This window comes from Aulostomus chinensis, chromosome 7 (assembly GCF_037954235.1).
Source record: "Aulostomus chinensis isolate RoL2024-O1b breed Wild chromosome 7, RoL_Achi_v1.0, whole genome shotgun sequence".
Lineage (NCBI taxonomy): Eukaryota > Metazoa > Chordata > Actinopteri > Syngnathiformes > Aulostomidae > Aulostomus > Aulostomus chinensis.
This window is the reverse complement of record NC_141326.1, coordinates 1,378,830-1,395,122: the sequence shown is the minus strand read 5'-3', so window position 1 is coordinate 1,395,122 and position 16,293 is coordinate 1,378,830. Positions and strand designations below refer to the sequence as shown.

Sequence of the window (16,293 nt, the reverse complement as noted above, 5' to 3'; positions counted from 1 at the left end):
GACTTCACTCTCCTCCTGATCAATTTATGAGGAAACTACATTCAGAAAGCATTTTGACCTTTAAAAATCCCTGCATAAAACAGATTTCCAGCATAATTTTCTCGATCTTATCTGCTCAAATTATTAGGCCTGCTCATAGTTTAAGACAGACTGAACTGAACTTTACAGCGAGCCAGATATGGCCCACGGGCCCCAGCTTGGGCTGCTTGGCTGAGAGGTGCTGGAAAGGCAGGATTTATGATGTCGTGTGGAAAACAAGTGTGATGATTTAGTTATGCTGGTTGAAGGTGATGGACACGTGTTTTACATAATCAGACGTTTATTGAGGGGCTGATGACACATTTCCAAAGGTGTCCTAGTCATAGCGCAGTCCTTCACCAGACGCCCGGCGACAGGGACGTGCACGGTGATGCAGGTGCAATGGCTTCTGGTGAAGGTCCTGGTTCAGGGTTCATATCTGTGAAGACTCCAGCCACAAGGAGGAGCTCTTGACTCGCGGCTGCTGAGAGTCCAGCTTCAGCAGTGCCGTCACAGCGCCCTCTATCTGTGACATCCACACTTTCTGGAAAGAACATGGGACACAGCGTTCATCAGACGTGCTTAGTCAGCAGTAGTGAAAACAGACATGTGAAACAAACTTCATAGACATTTTAAAAGTCCCGGTGCCTTCACCAAAGGAGATGCTGGCGCTGCGTCTCAGTGACTGAGCATCCAGGACAAGTAAGAGTGGCGAGTGACAGACCTGTTAGTTTGATTCTCAACAGCCTTAGAATGAACGTGTGAAGGAACAAGCTGGGAAGAGAGGCTACAGCCGCCTGCAGTGATTCACCTACCATCCTCCAGTTTGGCTTCTCAGCCTGTGAGCAAATTGATACTTTAACTGGAAAGGGGAGCTGACGGCCAGCCACCACGTGAGCGGTGGTGACAGGAACAGTTCAGTGTCCGGGCAGCGCCAGTGTGGGTGCAGGGTAAAGCCTCTGTCCTCTGTCTGCTGTCCATTCCTGTCTCTCACTGTCTCACCACGCTCACAAGATTCAAGATTCAAGATTGCTTCATTGTCATTGACCACGGTGGACATGTCAACGAAATTTTCTTTGCAGCCCCCGTTTAGGATAATAAAGTAACCACACTAGCATGCAATAAAATAGAATAATAAAAATAGAGATGCAATAAAAATAAAAATAGAATATTTACAAATAGAAATCTGAAAATAGAGATACGGATATTTACAAATAGAAATCTGTGACAATAGAAATCTGAAATATTGACATGTAAAGTGCAGTGTGCGTTCTTATCATTGTCCTCAGAGTCTTCCACTGCAGCGAGGGGCTGCAGGGGCTGATGGATTTTACAGCTCTGGGATAGAAGCTGTTCCTCAAGTGCAGAGTTCTGCTTTTCTACTCTGTCCCCCCCTGGGAGTAGGAGTAGAAAAGGAATACAAATATAGGGAAGTTCACTGTTGTATTCGTCACGCGGCCGGCTAGCTAGCATCAGCTGGTCCCTGCCTAGTCCTGGTCTAAGACGCAGAGTGGTGTCACGTGACGGAACGTTGATAAACACAGGCATGAACTGTCTTTCTTTTGTCCCTCCAAATGTCACACACCAGACTTTAACAAGTTGAAGAATCAAACCCAGACGCTGTGCTGGTCTTGAGGGTTTGTGTATTCTGGCGCCTTCGCCTCCTGGGCTGCAGTGACCTACCTTGGCAGCCTCGGACAGCGCCTGCAGGATGAATGCACCGATACACTGCTGGTACCGGTTCTGATGCATGATGATGAACGAGTGAGGGAGTCCCGCCGCTACGAGAGAAGCACAAAGAACAATTTCTCTGTTAAATGACATCAACCATAAACTGGCTGAGACCATGGACAGAAGGATGATACAGTTCCTCCTGCTGAAGGGGATCAGGTCTGCTCCCTAGGGGTCTAAGTAACCGATTCTGGGCTCGTGTGGAGCAGCGAGACACCTGAAACCCCGTGGCTCTTCAGGGCACTGCGCCTCACGCTGCCTCTTTTCCTGGTGTTCTGTTTGTGTAATTAACTCCTTGGCCCCCTCTGTGTGCGCCTCTGCCACGGCCCCTTCACCGGGATTGGTCACCGTTCCGTGAAACTACGGGGGCCGGTGAGCGCTGCCTAACCCCCCACCCCATTTCACTGGTGGAGGAGTTCAGAGCACATAGAGAACCTCAGTAACAACCTGACTGCTGACACCAACTCAACAGCCGCAGCTTCTGACTCTTCCTGAGAGAACAGCTTGTTCCTGTAGCTCCACGCTAGCGGCTAATCCTGTTCGGCACTGGCCCAGACAATGGACACAGGCCAGTGTGGAGTGGACAAACAATCAGAGATATTTTTCTGATGCTGGTCTGGAAAAATCAACTCTACCATGTTTGCCTGCCGCCCGCCTCTTTAGGAAGGTCATTTTTCCTTTTCACACCCCAAAACTCATCTTCAGGGAGCTGTTGCTGTAGGGAGCACGCCCATATATGGGAGTCCAGGACATTTTGATGTCACTGGTAAAAGGCTTTGTCAAGCTGAAACAGCAGGCCTCCCAAACACGTGGACCTGGTGGCACGGCACTCTGGCAGAGCTGAACGTGAGAACCTGCCAGTCTGGCAACACGAACAGGCCAGAAAAGAGGAAAACAACTTGAAAGCTCCCCTTTGAGACCCCAGCATGTTCACTCTGAGGAACAGCAGCACAGAACCCTGGGATCATTACTGGAGGCATTCAGCTGATCGATGTTCCTGAGCTGGAGTCGGTCCAGGGAGATGGGCTGGTCCAGAACCGTGAAGGTGCAGCCCTCCTTCAGCAGCTGGTCCAACTCCAGGTTCTGCGGCAACCTCAGAGGATTCTGTTCTGGCCCGATGGAGCGCTGCATGAGAGGAGGAGGACCAGATACATAAGAGGAGGTGATGGCTGCTGCGCTGTGAGTCCACATCCCGACCAGAACTTACCTTCTTGTTTCTCTTTATCTTTGTGATCAGCAGGAATTCGTCGAACAGGAACAGATAGACGTCGATCAGCTTTGTGTTCTCTGGTTATGAGCCAAACAAGGATGGCGTCAGATTGGGATCAGCTGGAAGGTCAAATCTCTTGGACTCATGTCAACCCAACAAACCTGTAAGCACCAGTTTGCCTTCGTGCAGCAGACTCCGGTGGGAGATGAGGTTCTCCAGGGTGACGGCCTTCAAGAGGTGTTTCAGATTCTGAGAAAAGACAGACATTTGCAGCTCTGTAAGCTGAGCCGGTACGACCAGAGTTCCTGGTCGCAGGTCACAGCTGCTCCACGAGCCCTGAGAGGCTCCCCTGCTGGGTCTGATGTCACATTCTGATCCTCATCGTGCACAAAGACTAATAAACAGACAAAACCAGACGGACCTCAGGGACGACGGCGCGCTTGTCTCGCTCCCAAACAGGCAGCCACACCAGGGCGTCTCTCAACTGTTTCACCTTCTGGTAGTTATCCAGCCACTTGACCTTCCCCTCTAAATCACCTGCAGACACACAGGCATCAGCTCCATCAGACGCCAGAGTCGCTGAAATAAATCTCAGGTGAGAGTCCGATCATGTCATGTACACGGGGCGTATTTGGGAGATCAAAGGGCCGGTCGCTGAGGGACCACATGGCCGATATCTGGTCGTGTTTTGCTCAACAGCGGCGGTTGCCTGCCTGTCGCGGGTGTGGCGGTAGATTAGTGCAGACAGTAAATACCCTCCACACCCACATTCCTGGTGGCAGCAGCTTTGCCACACCTTTCTAAGTGTCATGGGAAAGGATCATTAATGACTTGTGAGCCGGTGTCGCTTGCTCTTGTACAAGTGTTTGTTCACTGAAGTGACACTGAGGTGCAACGCAGCGCCACGTTTCCTGTCTCCCTGGTTACAGGGTGAACTGCTGGAACACGTGTGCAGGCGGCGTCTACAGCTTGTAGCCCGTCGCCAGCTGGCCTCCATGATGTGTTGACCTTTGAGTTGTGATCAGCTGAGTGATTTCCCTGAGACGACCGATGTCAGAGAGTTGAAAGGACAACTGACAACTGAAATATGTGTGAAGCGCCTCCAGTCATATGACTCGTCACGCAACCCTCTGGCGGGTGAAGAGGTGCACGCCGCTCACATATAGACGTGTCCACTTGCTCTGCTACAGCCTGCAGGCCTCTTGTCTCCTCCTCCGTCTGACATCTCTTGGCGATATTCCGCAGCAACAGTGGGTACCGGGTGAGCCTCTGCAGCGGCGCCACCAGCAGGTCGCGCAGTTGCAGCCTGCGGCACTGCTCATTCCTCTCGCACCACTGCGGAGGAGAGAGGGAGAGTTGAGGATGAGAGGAGGTAGGAGGAGCACGATTAGCAGAACACCGCATGGCTGATGTCAGAAGTCGGAGGCCTCCACGAACGTGACACCAGTTTGCCATTTTGCCGTTGAACAAAAACTGAAGCCTCGTAGTGACGCCGCAGGAGTAATACGGCGTTTCTTCTCTTCAGGTTTCTGGTGAACTGGTGGCCATTACTTTGAACAATACAGGCCTCCTCCCCATCCTTTTATTAAGAGAGAGGGATGATACCTAAAGGCACTAACAGGTTCATGCCTGGCTGGGGAAGGAGGGTTACATTCGGCGCCCTCTGACTCACACACACACACAATTTATCTGCAGTCACTTCCAGTACCTTTACATAAAATCCAAAGTCCTCTCTGGGCTTCAGGCTGTCCAGATAAAGCAGAGCTGTGGAGTAGTTGAGGCAGTACTTCTCCAGGCAGTGGCAGATACTCTCCTGGAACGCCTGCCAACAGATAGGAGTGTCACACTAATACTGAGGGTCACATCAGCTGTCACACCACACGCACACACGTACACACACGTCATAAAAGATGAGAGGAATCACAAAAATACATCGTTGCTCAACAAATGCATGTGTGAATACCACCTATGATTTGAATATCTAGAGGTCCATGCGACAGCTGTGTACTGCGGCTCTCACCCGTTCAGGGGAAATGTTTCCCTGGAGTTTCCACATGTGAGTCACTTGCCTTGCTCAGCAGCTCCAGCAGGATGGGCCCGTCCCCCTCGCTCACCTCCCACGTGTCCTTGATGACGCGAAGGAGGTTGTTCAGGAAACCAAAGCTCACCTGCGTCAGACAACAGTCAAGAGTCACCGCGCCGCCACTAACAGCTCACCTCCAACAACTGATGAACAACTATTTTTCTGTCATTAAAAAATGAGCCTCCATTAATGAACATGGCAGGAAGAGGAGTCCAGGGTTCTGCTTCCAGTGGAATCTTAGTTGTTGTGATCTGTTATTAATGTTTGTAAGATGCAACTACAGCATCATTACAGAGGGTCCCACCCTTTGCCTGCCTCACTCTGCTTGACCTGCCACTGCCTGAACATTCAACAGAGGAGATGTGAATCCTTCCTTCATGAAGTACAGCTGATCTCTTTTTAACACAACACAATGAAACATTGCTGATTCTGTGTCGCTTGAGTTCGTTTACAAGGCTCATCCGGCCTTAGCGGACCTCGGGCTGCTTAGTTCCATTTATCTCACCAGACAAAGCTCGTTGAGATTTGCAAACAGCCTCCAGGAGTCGACGTCAGGCAGGCAGTTCCTGGTCTGCAGGCTTGTGAGCGTCGCTGAAAACACCTGAATGCAACAAAGGCGTCAAAGAGAGAAAAGGCTCAGACTGTTTGTTGTGCCAGCATCGCATTTCTAATCCAGTGCGAAGAGGAAAAGGAGGAGACAATGACATGAAACTCAATGACAGGAGTTCAGCTGAGCGGCACAAAGCAGCAGGTGTTGAGTTTCGTCTGGGTTTGTATTTGTGGTTCTGTGTGTCTGTTTCTGTGCACTGTGAGGCCTTGTGCGCTCAGAGTCACCTCTTTCAGCACCATGAGCTGGTCCAGGAAGTAGACACACTCGCTGGTGAAGAGTTCCCAGATGGCCTCTTGTGTCTTGAAGCCCAGAGGGTCAGAGGTGGTGCTGCTCTGGGAGGACTGGTCCCGCAGGAACTCTGAGAGGGAGAAGTCCTGCGAAGAGACGGACACACACAGAACAACTGAGGACAGGAATGAAGACACAATCGTGTCCTGTTGGTATGATGACTGTAAAGTTCCTGCCCCCATCACAACACACTCAGGTGTATGTAGTGTTTGTTTATGCTCGCACGTATGTGTGTGTGTGTGTGTGTGTGTGTGTGTGTGTGTGTGAGAGAGAGAGAGTCTGTCTGCCTGCTGTTCTGTCATTTCTCAGTCGCTTGTTAGCCTGTTTAGTTCATCTGGATCTGAACAGTGTGAAGCTCCAGCTGCAGGCGGCGCTCCTGCCTCACCTTGTACCTCTGGAGCTCAGGGTTCCTCCAGTCCTGGACCTGGACTGTTGAGAGCCACTTCTCCATGTCTGACACGGTGCCTGTGTGTGACTTGCTTTTAGTCTGAGAAGCAAAGCATATATTTTGGTGAGTGGTGTGTGTGTGTGTGTGTGTGTATCTATGATTTCCTTCAAATATGAATCCAACCCTACAAGCTCAAAAACTAAATAACCAATTTGGTTTTGCATTACAGAGTCGACCACGTAGGAACTCACAGGGATAAGAGAAGCCACATTAATCAGCTTTGAGAAGTGGGTCACAGAACAATGTCCAAACCAACTGACCAGCTAAACAAAGACCAGCCAAACCAACTGACCAGCACACTGGCTGCACATGACAACAACCACTACAGGACACACAACCCACCCACCGTACTACGCCTTGAGAAGGGCCACTTGGACTTCTTTGTGTCTGTAGAAACGAATGACAAAACGGCGATTACTAGAAATGAAGGAAGCGGAATGTCGTGCAGGATTAGCACCACTTACAACAGCGTGTTTGGACAGAATGTGCAGTGGAATTGAGGACTTGCGAAAAAGTGCAATGTGACTGGTTTAAGTTTTTAATTCTGCTACTAAATGCCTTTTATGAGAGGAATGTGTGACTGAGGGAAAAACACAGACACTTCCACTGGGGAGGGTCGTGCTGACAGGCTCAACTTTAGAGAGTCAAACACTACATTTTTCTGATCTTATAGTGAAAAGCCAGCTTCTTAGGAACCCATCAGAACAGGTGACAGTCAAACATGGAGGCTAATGCCTTTAGAGGCACCAATCTATTGATTCTTTGACAGATCAGCCTGGGAAACAACATTGACTACGTGTGTCATTTTTACCAGAGAAGTTAGAACTGTTTAATATGTCTGCTGCTCCATTGGACACAAAAAGGTCTCCAGGTGAAACATCGAGTCCAGGTAAGCTGACCACCACGGAGCTCCGCCTCCTTTCTTGCAGCCTGGGATAGATGGAAACATGTTTATACACTGGCAGCACTTTAACAGTCTCACTGGACATCTGAGCTTCACTCTTATTATTCTATTGTACCTGTGATACAGACACAAGACTTCCTGAGAGACACAGGAAATAAGAGAATTCCTCTTTGTCATTGTACATGGCTGGGATACTGAAATACCACTGAAATACCATCTGCTTTGTGCGTCAAATTGGTGATTACCACGAGGAGCAGAAATGATAAAGGATTAGTGTAATGTGTCGGCTTGTGTGTGAATAGCAGCTGATTAATGGATCAGCCTGTTTGTGTGAGAAGAGGTGGGCTGTCAGGGTGTGCTGCTCATAATCCTCTTTCATAGCGAGCAGCCGAGGCATGGCTGCGGCGGCTGGAAAAACACAGGCCTGCATTTTAGCCTTCGGCAAATCTCAAGCAGCGACTGCTCTCAAGTGTGTCTGCCCGATCCTGCGCTGGATTACTGCTGCAAGTAAAAATAAGCATTTCTATGTTAAATGTATAATCCACACTTAATACTCCAGTTTTGGTCTGGAGTTGGTCACTAACTTCTTTCTTTCTTGTCAGGTGAAGGTTTCCGATTGTCACAAAACTAAAAAGATGGGAAACCCAGTAGAACTTGAATGGTGACTGTGATTCTAGCAACTGTGAGCCACCTGCTGCCAAAACTACAGTATCATGGCTGCAGCCAGCAGGAAGAAGGTGCACAGCAACAGGAAGGGCTGGTTTGGCCAAATTTACATTCCACTTTCATCCCACTGACACTGACTGACGGCTGGGCTCTGAACCTCGCCGGCGCTTGGCAGTGACACTTGTCCATTAATCAGGGTCTTGAGGTCAAAAAGAACACCTCAGAGTGAAGTAGAACAGGAAGTGATGAAAGGAGAACCTCGCACTTGTCCTACAAGCATCCTCATCTCAACAGCTTGACTGGCAGTTTGTCGTTAAAGGACAATAAACCAGAGCAGAAGTACAAGCAGGAGGAACTACCAATGTGTCCACCTTCATATGGAAAGAGTTTCTTCCTCTCACAGATCAGGAACAACCCTCGGAATGAGGAATCTCTGCCGAGCTGTGCAGTTCCTCAACAGCAGAGACCGCGGAGGCCTCGTGGCTGCAGGGCTGCCCTCCACACCTGGTGGTACACAGAAGCTTCTGGCTCAACACAGTGAGCGGCCGTGCCTGAGTCGTGCGATGGACTGAGGCAGGGACAGTAGGACCGGGCGATGGCTCCTCTGAACCAGGTCAGGGCCTGCGTGCGGTTCATTCCACAGCGTCCTCACAATGACGTCCTGTTGCTTTGAGAGCGCTCAGAAAGCTTCCTCTGTATCGCCCAGAGCTTGTAAAAATGAGCACTTTGTTCCCGCACTAGAGAAATAATGATGCCCAAAAACAAAACTGTCCCCTGCGCGGCTCGCAGGGCTCGGCCGCTCTACGAGGCGCACTGCCAGGGCGCAATTACAGGGACAATAGCTGCCTAATTATCCAGCAAGAGGAAGAGTCCTGCTGCCCATTAGGACAGGCGGCGGCGGGAGAGAACAGCCTTAATGAGCGCTGGTCTAGATATACGTAACCATGGGACTCTCCAAACTTCACCACCACGCTGGCGCTCCATGAACAAAGACATGAAAGACAATGACAGCACAACAGGGCTCCTTAAACCCAAAGGTCCAATCACTCTCACTCACAAGTGTCCGGCGACATGAGGAGACGCCATCGGGGCGTCGGAGCAAGTTTTTGTGTTAATGGAACAAGATGGAGAGACATTCTGGAGGCAGCATCATGCCAATTAAAGAGGAGTGAGAGGGGCGGGGCCAAAACACATTCCTGCAAACATGTTCTCACCACAAAGTCCTGGTGCACCCACCTGTGACAGCGATGCTCCCGCTCCTGCAAAAAGAGGAACATGCAGCATCAGTCAGAGGAACGTTCACACAAATTAAGGGTTGCACATTCTAGGGGGATGTCACTCATGCCAGGTCAGGCAGCTGCCATGTTGCTGGAGTGGCGTTAGCTCGCCGCTGCTCACTAAACCATCATATCACTTTCAAAGACATTCAAATGTGCAACAGTGTTTTAAGTGGCCGCCCTCTATTGAAAGCCTGTGATATCTGAGGAGAATGTGGGGACTCTATTGAGAATGAGCTGTGCTGAATGCAGGGAGCTGATGAATGGATCTCCCCATTATCTTCCCCATCGCTCACTGACCCCTCCATTATTGGGTGACTGCTGACTGTGGTGAGCAGGGGCCCGAGGAGAGCACTTCCCAGGGCTCTCCAGGCACTGGGCTTGGTCAGAGCTGTCAGTGCATGTAACTGCTGATTCATTTGCTGTCAAAAGCTCGCATTGTGGACGACCACCGCAGGAGGCGAGGCCGAATGAGCCGGATAGCGCCGCCACCACCGAGGAATGTGTAACAATTTAATTTGGATAAAACTCCGCAGTATCACACGGCCCGCTGCGATGGGGGGGAGGGGTAGCGTGGCTCCTTTGTGATGCTCCAATTAAAACTCGGCTTTAATTAACATGAGCTCACCTGTGTTTCACTATCAGGAAATCCAAAGTCCTTCCTCAGAGCAGGATGAGCGCTCACACACTCCTGCCTGGTGGCCGCAATGCAGTTATCAAAAGTCCTGGATCGATGTGATCTAGTTCTCTGGCGGCCGCAGGATGAAATGGGCTGATGAATCTCTCCATCAGGGAGGGGGCTCATTGCTAGAGGCGACTTGACTCTGTGTGGCGTGGATAAGAGGGCTGGGGGGGCGACTGGGCTCGCGGGGGAGGGCTCCTCCTGTGTGCTGCCCATCCGGACAGAGTCCCAGGGATCCAGCACAGGACGCCGGGTGCTCCTCATCCTCCTCAGGGTGGGAGAGGTGGAGATGCGGCCAGGGGCCTGGCGGTCAAACTGAAAGAGCGGCACTACCAGGCTGTCGCCATCCACCAGGGACGAATGTCTCAGCTTGGAGTGCGTCCGTGACAGATCTATGTGCATTATGACCGGGTTGCTGGTCTGAATCTCCTTGTGCTCCAAAGGCCTGTGTTCTGTTTGAGTGTGTGCGTGCGCCACCCCCGGCGTGACATCCTCATTTTCAACCCACTCAATGTAACTCCAGTCCAACTTCTTTTCAACATCCTGGTCTTTATCCTGCAGAATAACGTGCTTCAGTGTAGACATGGTAACCTCAAAGGCATGATAGCGTAGTGCAGATCAGAGAGACTGGGGGTGGGGGGGGTCTGGAAGTCTGTGGCTCCGCCTCTTCTGGGTTACAGGGTCAGATGGTAATCCTGTTACATTCCAAAACCATCAGCTCCTGACAAGCAAAGCAGAGAGCAGAGAGGGTGTTACTAAGGCTGTGACAGCACCAGCCCACCTGTGTGTGTGTGTGTGTGTGTGTGTGTGTGTGTGTGTGTGTGCTCGCATGCGTGAGCGCATGCAGCCAGGTGAAAAACACTTCAGAACTGTGGTAACAACATCGTTTATCATTTCCCAATAAAATGGTAACAGGAGGTTAAATCCTGGGACTCCAGGTTGCGATGATCCAGACCAAAATTTTGTCCTCACAGCGGAGCAACGGAACCAAATCACCACCTGGTTGAGCTCATGAGCCATTCAGCTCTGAAGACAGGAATCCGGATCTGCGTATGCGTCATGTATGCATCATGTATGCATCATGTATGTCATGTATATGTCATGTATGTGTCATGTATGTCATGTATGTGTCATGTATGTTTCATGTATGTCATGTATGCGTCATGTATGCATCATGTATGTCATGTATATGTCATGTATGTGTCATGTATGTCATGTATGTTTCATGTATGTCATGTATGTGTCATGTATAAGTCATGTATGTCATGTATGCGTCACGTATATCATGTATGTGTCATATATGTCATGTATGCATCATGCATGTGTCATGTGTGTCAAGCATGAATCATTCATGTATCATGTATGTCATGTATGCATTATGTATGTCATGTATGCGTCACGTATGCATCAAGTATGTCATGTATGCATTATGTGTAATGTATGGCATGTATGTGACATGTATATGTCATGTATGGCATGTATGCATCATGTATGTGTCATGTATGTCATGTATGCATCATGTATGCATCATGTATGTCATGTATGTGTCATATATGTCGTGTATGCATCATTCATGTATCATGTAGCATGTATGTCATGTATGTGTCATGTATGCGTCAAGTACGTGTCATGTATGCATCATGTATGCATCAAGTGTCATGTATGTCATGTGTCATGTATGTGTCATGTATGTCATGTATGCATCATGTATATCATGTATGTCATGTATGTGTCATATATGTCGTGTATGCGTCATTCATGTATCATGTAGCATGCATGTCATGTATGTGTCATGTATGCATCAAGTACGTGTCATGTATGCATCATGCATGTGTCATGTGTGTCAAGCATGAATCATTCATGTATCATGTATGTCATGTATGCATTATGTATGTCATGTATGCGTCACGTATGCATCAAGTATTTCATGTATGCATTATGTGTAATGTATGGCATGTATGTGACATGTATATGTCATGTATGGCATGTATGCATCATGTATGTCATGTATGTGTCATGTATGTCATGTATGCATCATGTATATCATGTATGTCATGTATGTGTCATATATGTCGTGTATGCGTCATTCATGTATCATGTAGCATGCATGTCATGTATGTGCCATGTATGCGTCATGTATGTCATGTATGTGTCATGTATGCATCAAGTACGTGTCATGTATGCATCATGTATGCATCAAGTGTCATGTATGTCATGTGTCATGTATGTGTCATGTATGTCATGAATGCATCATGTATATCATGTATGTCATGATTGTGTCATATATGTCGTGTATGCGTCATTCATGTATCATGTAGCATGCATGTCATGTATGTGCCATGTATGCATCATGTATGTGTCGTGTATGTCATGTATGTGTCATGTATGCATCAAGTACGTGTCATGTATGCATCATGTATGCATCAAGTGTCATGTATGTCATGTGTCAAGTATGCATCATGTATGTGTCATGTGTGCATCAAGTACGTGTCATCAATGTGTCATGTATGTCATGTGTCATATATGCATCATGTATGTGTCATGTGTGTCATGTGTGCATCAAATACGTGTCATGTATGCATCAAGTGTCATGTATGTCATGTGTCATGTATGCATCATGTATGTGTCATGTGTGCATCAAGTATGTGTCATGAATGTGTCATGTGTGTCATGTGTGCATCAAATACATGTCATGTATGCATCAAGTGTCATGTATGTCATGTGTCATGTATGCATCATGTATGTGTCATGTGTGCATCATGTATGTGTCATGTATGCATCAAGTACGTGTCATGTATGTCATGTATACATCAAGTGTCATGTATGTCATGTGTCATGTATGTCATGTGTCATATATGCATCATGTATGTGTCATGTGTGTCATGTGTGCATCAAATACGTGTCATGTATGCATCAAGTGTCATGTATGTCATGTGTCATGTATGCATCATGTATGTGTCATGTGTGCATCAAGTATGTGTCATGAATGTGTCATGTGTGTCATGTGTGCATCAAATACATGTCATGTATGCATCAAGTGTCATGTATGTCATGTGTCATGTATGCATCATGTATGTGTCATGTGTGCATCATGTATGTGTCATGTATGCATCAAGTACGTGTCATGTATGTCATGTATACATCAAGTGTCATGTATGTCATGTGTCATGTATGTCATGTATGTCATGTATGCGTCATGTATGTGGCGTAACACACTGATAGTCATTTTGCATTAATAACCCTGCCGACGTGATAGATTTTCACCGTATTAGTGTCAACAATCGTCTGCTTCGCGTGAACGGCGCGCGCAGCGTTTCCACGCGCTAACAAAGAAGGAACGTGTAACTCTGAAGCAGCAGTTACATGAGTTCGTTACATGTACTTTGTGCATGTACTTAAATGTACTTACATGAATTAGTTACATGTACTTTTAAGTACTTACATGAATCAGCTGGATGAAAACGTGCCGCGGAGAGGCTCAGTAACGCAGAAGTCTAGCTTAACGTTACTTACGTCAACCGAGAAGTGACGTGAGACCGGGACTGTCCTGCTGGTGGCGTCCGGGGCTGAAGGAGCGAAGGCTGGAAGGGCGGAGGGCAGAAAGTCTCCGGTGGACGGTGTTGGTCTGTCCGACGAAAGCACGCGAGTGGTGGGGAGAGAGAAGCAGGTGCCGAGTGAGTGGAGAGACAGAGAGAGAGAGACAGAGAGAGAGTCGCACCTTTCCTCCAGCCTCTCTCTCTCTCTCTCTCTCTCTCTTTCCCTCTCCCTCTCCCTGACACACACACACGCGCGCGCGCGTTTGCGCAGTAAAGTGGTGACGTTCAGACGCGTGGAGCTGCTAAAGTGAACCTTCAATCATGAATTTTCATGAATTAAACAACAGAAACACAACAAGTCAGATAGAGCGGAAGAAAACACGAAGCAACCCACTACACACCTCAACACACACGGCCACAGTCCTTCAAAACCTGACACTCCTGATAACATACAAGCAATCAGCACAAATCATACCATCATTTTTGTATGAAAAAGCTAAAAAAAAAAAAAGAAAAAAGTTATGAACTAATGAGCCTCGGAAAGTGAAGACTGACCACACATCCTGATGAAGATGATTTAAAACGCTAACTGGTCCTCTCAAAGACAGCACGCGCACGCGCGCGCGCGCGCGCGCGCACACACACACACACACACACACACAGAACTCCAAGAAGGTCAAAGGCCAGTGCCCTGTGGACTACAGGTGGTTGACTTCCTCCCTGACTGAAGCAGCACAGCAGCGTTTAACGATGTGAAAGCTCAAGGAAGCACGCGCCTGGTCCCGGGAGAGGTTCCGGTACCGACCTGCTCTCACCTGTGTAGACTCGTCACTCAGTCGCGGTCCGAGCAGGCGCGACACTTGCTGGTGCGATCGCGCCGCCGCTAGAGGGCGACAGGAGTCGTGACGCCGCGGGGCCTGAGCCTGTGGCTGCTTGCCCTGCAGCGCCCTCTGCTGGGCCGGTGGAGCTGGTGCACTCCAGCCTCCGGGTCTCACCCCGGCCACCGAGGGCTGTCAGACCGGAGGCTGAACAAGGAAGAACTTCGTTCTAATTTTTTATCTGATAAGATTAAATCTTGGTTTCCATGTCAACAAGAGATGTTTAATATTAGAACCTGGAAACAGAAACACCACAGGAAAGAAAGCTGTGTTCACTCCTTCGTATCTATGGCAACGGCCAATGGCAGCAGAAGATGTGCCATGTAAACATTTGACATTGACAATCTCTTTATCTACACACCAAGTGAGGCTGGAACGAGCCCTTCAGATTCTAAATACCTATTAGTACTAAAAGCAGTATGGCTTGTATTTATACACACACACTACCAGTCAGAGGGTTGGCCACGCCTTCTCAGTTTCTGGTTTGTCTTTATTCATGACTGTTTACATTGTAGGTTCTCATTGAAGGCATCAAAACATCTGGAATTATGTAGTAAACAAATCATGAAATAACTCTATCATGTTCTATGTTCTAGGGCTGCACGGTGGTGCAGTGGTCCTCACTGTGGCCTCACGGCAAGAAGGTTCCTGGTTCGAGTCCCGGCTGCAGCACGGGATCTTTCTGTGTGAGTCTCCATGTTCTCCCTGTTCCTGCTGGGTTCTCTCTGGTACTCCAGCTTCCTCCACAGTCCAAAGACATCAATTGGGGACGAGGCTGATTGATTCTCTAAATTGACCGTAGGCGTGGCTGGGAGAGCCAATGGTTGTTCGTCTCTATGTGTTGGCCCTGCCATGGACTGGTGACCTGTCCAGGGTGAACCCCGCCTCTCGCCCGTAGATGCTGGGATAGGCTCCACCCCCCGCGACCCTTACTAGTAAGGAGTAAGCGGAAGATGACGATGGATGTTCTATGTTCTAGGTTCTTCTCAACAGCCTCCCTCTGACTCCTGCTCTGCTCACTCTTGGCGTTCTCTCCATGAGCTTCATGAGGTCATCACCTGAAACGGTTCTCCAACAGTCTTGAAGGAGTTCCAGAGGTGCTGAGCACTTGTTGGTACTTAAGCCTTCACTCTGCGCTCCATCTCATCCCAAACATCTGGACTGGGTTCAGGTCAGGTGACTGGAGGCCAGGTCAGCCTGGCGTTGTGTTTGGGTCGTGGTCCTGCTGAAGCATCAATGATGGTCCTGGCCTGAGCCTTAAGGGGGCCCTAAGCAGAATTGGATTTTGTGCCCCCCCCCCCCCCCCCCACACACACACACCCCACCATCACCACGGAGTAAACTGTGCCTGACGATTATTGACACAGATGTCCCACTATCATGTTCCATTATCAAGTAGGACTGCAGAGGTGTCACCCGGGCCACAGATGCACGAGGACAGGGTGGCGCACTTTGTTCAAGAGGGGGTGCAAACCAGATGGGGGTCTGGGGGCCCTCCCCCAGAAAATTATGAATTTGGTAATGTGGCTAATTTAATGTCATCGATATTTCTTGGACAATGTGTTTGAAATGAAGGAATCTCGTCTCTGGTTGGCTGGATCAGCTTCCACACCCATCAGACGACACAACGCTTCACTCAGGACCTCAACAAGCGCGCGAAAATTTAACGAGCGTCGCGTGCTGGCGGCTGCTCGGCCTCTGAGTCTGCGCGGAGATGAGTCACATGACCTGATCCTCCTCAAAGTCGTCTATACGTGCATAACTGATGCAGATGAAGAGGAGACCACGTGCTGTTGAGTGGTTTATGATGTCATGACGTCACCCAACTCAGTCTGCTTCTTTTTGTCATCCGCGTCGCTCTGGTGTGAAACGGCAGAAGTCACAATAAACTCCTTTGATCGATTCTCCGAGCCGCTGATGACCGCGAGGGAGACCAAGAGGCCATGACGTCATTCAGCCACA

General features: G+C 48.9%; 1 protein-coding gene across 3 annotated transcripts; it reads right to left on the bottom strand.

The window, feature by feature from the left end:
• Positions 1-320: 320 nt before the first annotated feature.
• plekhg7 (pleckstrin homology domain containing, family G (with RhoGef domain) member 7) lies at positions 321-14,365 on the bottom strand. Of its 3 annotated transcripts, none has more exons than XM_086208055.1 (17): positions 14,269-14,365; positions 9,864-10,638; positions 9,195-9,217; positions 7,200-7,318; positions 6,735-6,775; positions 6,326-6,427; positions 5,877-6,026; positions 5,548-5,643; positions 5,029-5,127; positions 4,668-4,781; positions 4,120-4,294; positions 3,381-3,496; positions 3,121-3,208; positions 2,957-3,036; positions 2,721-2,874; positions 1,702-1,799; positions 321-562 (listed from the first exon to the last, which is right to left on the bottom strand). In XM_086208055.1, the coding sequence occupies exons 2-17, from the start codon at positions 10,500-10,502 to the stop codon at positions 452-454; spliced, it is 2,205 nt and encodes a 734-aa protein (XP_086064181.1). In that variant the 5' UTR covers positions 10,503-10,638; positions 14,269-14,365; the 3' UTR covers positions 321-451. The 3 variants fall into 3 exon arrangements, with proteins under 3 accessions (XP_086064181.1, XP_086064180.1, XP_086064179.1); XM_086208054.1 differs by lacking the exon at positions 14,269-14,365 and adding an exon at positions 13,360-13,718; XM_086208053.1 differs by lacking the exon at positions 14,269-14,365 and adding an exon at positions 13,431-13,718.
• Between the last annotated feature and the right edge of the window lie 1,928 nt (positions 14,366-16,293).